At 36.0% G+C, this 7,668-nt stretch overlaps 1 protein-coding gene across 1 annotated transcript; it reads left to right on the plus strand.

Moving 5' to 3' along the window:
• Positions 1-240: 240 nt before the first annotated feature.
• Positions 241-1,326, plus strand: LOC129745157 (3-oxoacyl-[acyl-carrier-protein] reductase FabG-like). The gene is made up of 2 exons (XM_055738073.1): positions 241-982; positions 1,043-1,326. Exons 1-2 carry the CDS (start codon positions 256-258, stop codon positions 1,258-1,260), a joined length of 945 nt encoding a protein of 314 aa, XP_055594048.1. The 5' UTR covers positions 241-255; the 3' UTR covers positions 1,261-1,326.
• The last annotated feature ends 6,342 nt before the right edge of the window (positions 1,327-7,668 follow it).

The raw sequence follows: 7,668 nt of genomic DNA on the forward strand, positions 1-7,668 counted from the left end.
AAATAATCTCACCTTGTTTGATTGTACAATCGTATATTGGTAGAATAGATAACATCACATTTAAAAGTGCAAACACTCTTTACGCCACGTTCATGTGATGGCGATTAATTGAACAACATAATGACGTGTTAATGGGAGTAACACACGCAAACAAGAAGTTTTAATTTTGTCAATATTGCACAAGCAACCTTTTGATGCATATTCTAAATTTTCGATAAAAATAACACAAATTAGCTTCAAATTACAATCCAGCCAATGTACGTCACGTCGTTTATTACGCTCACCTCTAAAGCAATCAAAAACGTCATCATCGCTTATCGGAAACCGGTTTGTTGGTCTTTTTATCGTTCTTACCATCGAGACCGGCTGGACGGTCAGTCAGTCAAATGTGAACCGTCATTGTCGTCGCGGGTGTTAAGCAGGCCTATCATGAATTTTGAAAACAAAGTTGTTTTGATTACCGGTGCCAGTTCTGGAATTGGAGCTGCCACTGCCGTTTATTTCGCCGGTTTGGGAGCGGATTTGGTTCTAGCCGCTCGGAATGAAACAAATTTGGCTAAGGTTGGCCAAGACTGTGAAGAAGCTGGTAAGCGAAAACCACTGCTGGTAGTGACAGATGTTACCAAGGAGGACGATAACGAACGGTTGATTAAGAAAACCATCGAACACTTCAAGAAGTTGGACGTTTTGGTGAACAACGCCGGAAGAGGCTGTGCAGGTTCGATCGAAAACACCAGCCTGGAACAGTTCGACGATATGATGACGATCAATGTACGGTCGGTTTATCATTTGACAATGTTGGCTGTCCCGCATCTGATTCAAAGCAAGGGTAGCGTTGTTAATGTGTCCAGCATTGCTGGAACTAGATCGTTCCCGAACTTTTTGGCTTACTGCATTGCAAAGGCAGCTATTGATCAATTCACGAGATGCACCGCCCTCGATCTTGCCCCGAAACAAGTTCGGGTTAACTGTGTTAACCCAGGTGAGATTTAGTTTTAAATTATCAAATCATAATGGTTTTCATGAAAGTCGTTATCTTTAGGAGTCATCATATCGAACTTCCACCGGGAGGTCGGGATGGACGAGGAAGCATACAAGGCCTATTTGGAGCGGTCGAAGCAAACCCACGCCCTGGGAAGAGTTGGCGAAGGACATGAAGTGGCGGCTGCGATTGCTTTCCTGGCTGGAGAGACGGCCAGTTTTATCACCGGTGTTTGTTTACCGGTGGATGGTGGAAAGCACGCTATGTGTCCAAGATAGAATTGATAGTATACCTGCTTGAGTATCTCATATCAGTCAAATAAATGAATTTTATTTATGGAGGAAGTTACAACCCTTTTATGAAAAAACGGCTACGAAAGAATTGTGTAGATTGTATAATGGAATATTCAATACTAGAGATGTACCGAATGGTGGTATTCGGCGCACGGCAGATTTTTTTCCTTGATCACTCTAGGTCAAAGACATTTCATTTGACGACATTTTATGGCCTTCAAGAATTAAAACTTTTTATTTTTAGTTTAGAGTTGCTATTCAATAAAACTTTTGTATTGAAACTGAAATCTTGACACACAAAAACCCTACCTTATGAATGGGGTTTATCAAGAAGTGTAACAAAATAAGTTCAGAATTCAAAACCAACCATTTAAACTTCAAAATTTATGTATCGTATAATAATTTTACACATCGAAAGTTATAAGCCATATGACAGGTGTTCAATACTCACAATAATCAAAATAATTTGCAAAAAATAATCTTAAACCTAGTAATAGTACTATTACTTATCTTTTTGATAATTAAAAAATCGTTTAAATATGTCATCAAAAATTTATACTGAAATGAAATATTCTTCGAAAAAACGAATTTAAGACTTCAATATTTTTTGCCAGTTCTTCTGAATGCTCAACTTCACATTCAAAAGGGTTTTGATAAATAACACAAGGCCACAAAATTCACCATTTTCCAGGGTGCCAAGAATTGTAGAATTTATTTGGTTTAATTTCCGGGAGTTTGAACAGTTTTTTTTAAGTGTTTCACCAAATTGAATTTCAGATATTTTTTAAAGGAAACATAAATGCTTTTTTTCTCTGATTTGAGCAAAAAGGCGAAGAAAATTAAACTTAGACTATTAAAATAGACTAATCTTATATCATTGCAGCCTCCTGGATATTGTATGAATTTTGAAAATGAATATTTGGTCTATTCGGACAGTTCAGCCGAATACTTAGCTCAACTATTCCGTGAGTCGAATATTCGGATTGAAGATTTTTTGGTAATATCCGGCGCCAAATATTCGGTACATCTCTTTTTAATACATACTCATTCTTCTGACAGGATAATTTTATTTCATATCAATAAATATATTTTCAACTAACTAACTATCAAACAACTACCAGAATCAAGAAAATAATAAATAAACTGAAGGCAACGCTAGGCAACAAAATTTTATAAAAAAGATCGTTGGCAAGTATTGACTTTCTTTCAATTGATATCGTCATAAGCGGTATTATGAACAGTAAATATTTGATGTTGTCTGTTCTTCTTATCTCGTCATTCTGTAGATATTATGAATTGCTTTTGCGCTATTAGTAGCCGATCTGGACCTTGAAAATCACAAATGATTACATGTAGATATCCGTTAAATATTCATGAACAGTATATTTTGGGAATCATAGAGCTAAAAAACACAAAATATATTCATTGCAGCTTTATCTCCTATGCATCCTCGACATTTCTTAATGATTGTTAAAAATTGATTATTTTTAGAAGACATACACCGTCTTAGCCGATTTAGGCTCACAGACTGAATAAACGTGGACAACTTAAGATTAACATTTAACAACCAGTACCAAGATGGGAATCGAACCCATGACTCAGGTGGTCCATGCGATTACCGTGTCACCACGCTATCCACTCGGCCACCGAGACGTTTTTCTGTTGGGCTTGTGATATAGCTCAGTTGGCAAGTCTGTTGCCTCCTGAGCCGATGTCCGCGAGTTCAAGCCCAAGATTAAACATCGAACGCAGTTGTACCGGATAGTTTTTCAATGACGATCCGCCAACTGCAACGTTGATAAAGTCGCGAATGCCATAATGATGGTAAAACGACTATAATCGAAACAAAAAAAAAGATTTTTTCTGTTGTTTAATTTTTTATCGATACTAAATAAATTGAATTTCTTGAACAGTTTGATTTCAGAGATTTTAACGCTATAATTCCTCTTGTACCTTCTGTAGAATTTGACTCTAGCGAAACATGTCTTGCTATTCTTATAATGTGAGTGAACAATAACTTTAAAAAAAATGTGATTTGAGACTTTTGGTGATTTAAGCCAAGGAAAATCTTTATTTAATTTATTTTCTAGTATCTCTAAAGCATCCATTTATAATTGCAATTTTAAAAATAACTACATAGTTATCATTACTTTTTACATTTGCTATACCCTCAACTGGGGCATCATGCAACACTTTTGAAATTCAATTGCTTCTTTAAACATAATGTCCACAGATAATCATACCGCCTGTGTATCAAAAGTTTCAAGGTTGATGGGACATCTTATAGACGTAGTCAGAAACAAAATTGGTTTCACCATTTTTTTTTAATGTATGTATGTATGTATGTTAGAGTACCCCGAATGACCCGACTTTTGAAAAAGTTATGTGCTGCAGGCATGGCCGTAGGAACGGGGGGGGTTTTGGGGGTTAAACCCCCCCCCCCATGAGGGTCCAAAAAAGCAAGCGAGGTATTCTACTCTACACTCAAAATCTTGAATTCATAATCAAATTATGATAATAGAGCAAAGATATTTAACAGTATCAGGTATCAGGTATCAGAATGGGGGTAGGCTTAATAGCGGCACGTTATCCAAACATACGGGAAAATTTTGCCTAGCCTTTTTTTATCCAAGATTTCATCATTTACCTGAGAAACCTGAAAAACCTATAAAAGGAAGAAATAAATTCAATCTATTTAAGATGGCATAAAGCCTTTCCACTAGGGATTATTAGCATTAAAGCTCTTTTCTACATTCGGTAAGGAATGATAGAATGTTTTTTAAGTTTAATTTCTTAAACTCAGATTCGCTTAAAGCGTAAGATCCCAGAGTACGAAAACGTAGTCTGGCAAATGAGGGACAGTTACATATAAGATGGAAGGGATCTTCCACATCTGATTCACAACTACCACATACTGGAGATTCAGCACGCTGAATGTTGTGCATGTGATAGTTGAGTTTACAATGACCGGAGAGTGCTCTGATCAAGATGCTGCAATGAGATTTATTTAAAGTTAATAAGTAACTCGATATGATTGGAGATGGTTTTTCTAAAAATAATTTAGTTTGACGACAAGTGTCCAACTCTTCCCAGTATCGTTCATGCTGGTTAGAGGACCAAGTTTGAATTTGGTTTCTGAACCAACATGGTGATATTGGGACAGCCGGCTCTGGTCCGTAAAATTCCTTTTCCGACCCAGCTCTAGCGAGTTCGTCGGCGCATTCGTTTCCAAAAATTCCCTTATGTCCGGGTACCCATAGAAGGTTTAATCCATTGCCTTCAGCAAGTTCTTCGATTGCTTTCCGGCATGCGATTACCAGTTTTGATCTAGAACTGGAAGCACTGAGTGATTTTATAGCTGCTTGGCTATCTGAACAGAAATAAATTGTTCTGAACATAATCTTCTTTTGAAGTGCAATTTGCACTCCATACATAATAGCATATAGCTCAGCCTGAAAGACTGTACAATATTTTCCTAGAGGTTGAGCATATTCTATGTTCAACTCGTGACAGTAAATTCCTGCACTTGCACGGCCGTTTGATAATGAACCGTCAGTATAGAATACAATATGAGAGGACATTTGGTCCTCTACGAAACCTGATAACCATTCTTGAGGAGAAGGAAATTTGACTTTGAACCCCATGTAGGGAAAACTACTCGAGAGTGTTAAATCGTTTGGCGCTAGATTAAATTTGTTTAATCTAACTAATTCAGGCCACACATTTGTATGACTCGATGATCTTTCGATATTTCCTGACAGCCAGAGACCAACTGCCTGTAGACGAAAAGCACATGAGAAGGCTTCCTGTTTTAGGAACAAGTGTAGAGGTTTGATAGAAAACAGAGCCTCTAGTGCTGCAGTAGGAGTTGTAGTGAACGATCCGGACATCCCTAAGAGACACATTCTTTGAAGGTGATTTAGTTTAGTCCGAACTGTTGCAACTTCTCCTTTCTGCCACCACACTACACACCCATAGGCCAGAATTGGTCTTACTATTGTGGAGTAAATCCAGTGAATATGTTTGGGTTTGAGTCCCCAGTTTTTTCCGATTGCACGTCGGCATCGGAGCGCGGTATTCTACTCTACACTCAAAATCTTGAATTCATAATCAAATTATGATAATAGAGCAAAGATATTTAACAGTAACTATCTGAACTAAAAACTAAAATGAAAACCTCAAAAACTCATTTCAAGTTCAAAATTCTGCAACAGTTTTTCAAAATTTTCTCACTTTTTTTTTTTTAAATATGTCTTTATTTGTACCAATTCATCATTACATTTATATTACATTATAACATTAAATTAGGTGTTCAGTTCAATGATGAACTGTCCAGAGCCCTATAGTTTATTAATCACTATAATTTATTTATTTGCATTAATTTTGCTGAGTGCAATCAAGTATTTTTATGTAGGAGAACATCCTGTAATGTCAAAAAATATTTTAAACTTACTACTAAAAACTAAGACTATCCTAAATTAAAACTAATTATAAAGAGAACGAATATCTGCGATGGAAGACTGCATCGATTTGCCTCTGAAGTTGGAGATGATTTTGTTGGCCATCTCTTCGATCGATTCAATGCCCGCAATCCGATGAAGATCTTCGGTGCTGTGCCAAGGTGGAAGCCGCAAAATCATTTTCAGAACCTTGTTCTGAATCCTCTGGATGGCTTTCTTCCTCGTCGCGCAGCAGCTAGACCAAATCGGAACTGCATACATTATCGCTGGTCGGAATACCTGTTTGTAGATTAACATCTTATTTCGCAGACACAACCTGGATTTCCTGTTGATGAGAGAATAAAGAGATTTAGTATATTTATTACACTTAGATTGAATATCTTCAATGTGATTTTTAAAAGTAAGATTCCGATCAAGTGTAAGTCCCAAGTACTTCACGTGATCAGACCATTCTAATGAAACCCCATTAAAAGTTATGGAATGATTTTCATTAGGTTTTAAAAATTGAGCTCTTGGCTTATGGGGAAATAAAATAAGTTGAGTTTTGGAAGCGTTAGGAGAAATTTTCCACATTTTCAAGTAATTCAAAAAGGAATTTAAATTTTGTTGCAATCTACTGCGTACCACCCGTAAATTTCGACCTTTGGCTGAAAGCAAAGTATCATCAGCAAACAATCTTCTACCTTTTCCTTCTGGTACATCAGGAAGATCAGAAGTAAAAATATTGTATAAGATTGGCCCAAGTATACTACCCTGAGGGACACCAGCTCTAATGGGTGTCCTTTCAGAGCATGAATTTTGATAGCTTACTTGTAAGGTTCGGCTAGTCAAATAATTTTGAATAATTTTGGTGAGATATACAGGAAAATCAAATCGAGCTATTTTAGCTACTAAACCTTTGTGCCAAACACTGTCAAAAGCTTTTTCAATATCAAGAAGAGCAACACCAGTTGAATAACCTTCAGATTTGCTAGCGTTAATCATATTAGTTACACTCAAAAGTTGATGTGTAGTAGAATGTCCATGACGAAAACCAAATTGTTCATCAGGGAAAATAGAATTCTGATTAATGTGAATCATCATTCTATTCAAAATAACTCTCTCAAATAGTTTACTTAAAGAAGGAAGCAAACTAATTGGTCGATAACTTGAAGGCTCTGAAGCATTTTTTCCAGGTTTTAAAATTGGAGTTACTTTGGCATTTTTCCATTTATTGGGAAAATAAGCCAAGTGAAAACATTTATTGAAGATTTTAACTAAAAAATTTAAAGTGCTTTCAGGCAACTTTTTAATAAGAATATAGAAAATCCCATCTTCCCCTGGGGCTTTCATTTTTTTAAATTTTTTGCAAATCAATTTAAGTTCATCAATATTTGTCTCATGAGAACTTTCAAATACATTTTGTTTAGAAATAATATCATCAAATTCAAGGGAAATTTGAGCATCAATTGGACTTACAACGTTTAAATTAAAATCATGAGCAGACTCAAATTGTTTGGCTTATTTTTGAGCTTTTTCTGCATTCGTTAAAAGAAGTTTATCCCCGTCTTTCAAAGTAGGAATTGGCTTCTGGGGCTTTTTCCGAATTTTAGTTAATTTCCAAAAAGGCTTTGAGTAGGGTTTTATGTCCTCTACTGCTTTGGCAAAGTTTTCATTACGAATGAAATTTAAACGACGTTTGATCTCTTTTTGAAGGTCGCAATAAATAAATTTCAAATAAGGATCCCTAGTACGTTGATATTGGCGTCGACGAATGTTTTTCAGTCGTATCAAAAACTGAAGATCATCATCAATTAAAGGTTGATTGAGTTTATGTTTAACTTTAGGTATTGAAGCGGCTTTAGCATGGACTATTGAAATTGTCAAATTTTCTACAGCCAAATCAATATCTTCAATTGAATTCAGTGGAACGTTTACATTCAAATTACGTTCA

This window comes from Uranotaenia lowii, chromosome 2, assembly GCF_029784155.1.
Source record: "Uranotaenia lowii strain MFRU-FL chromosome 2, ASM2978415v1, whole genome shotgun sequence".
Taxonomy (NCBI): domain Eukaryota; kingdom Metazoa; phylum Arthropoda; class Insecta; order Diptera; family Culicidae; genus Uranotaenia; species Uranotaenia lowii.

Excerpts from the sequence above, each read along its gene's own strand:
- LOC129745157 (XM_055738073.1), top strand. The coding sequence starts at position 256 with ATGTACGTCACGTCGTTTATTACGCTCACCTCTAAAGCAATCAAAAAC. Across the intron at positions 983-1,042 it reads GGTTAACTGTGTTAACCCAG|GAGTCATCATATCGAACTTC; the intron begins GTGAGATTTAGT and ends CGTTATCTTTAG.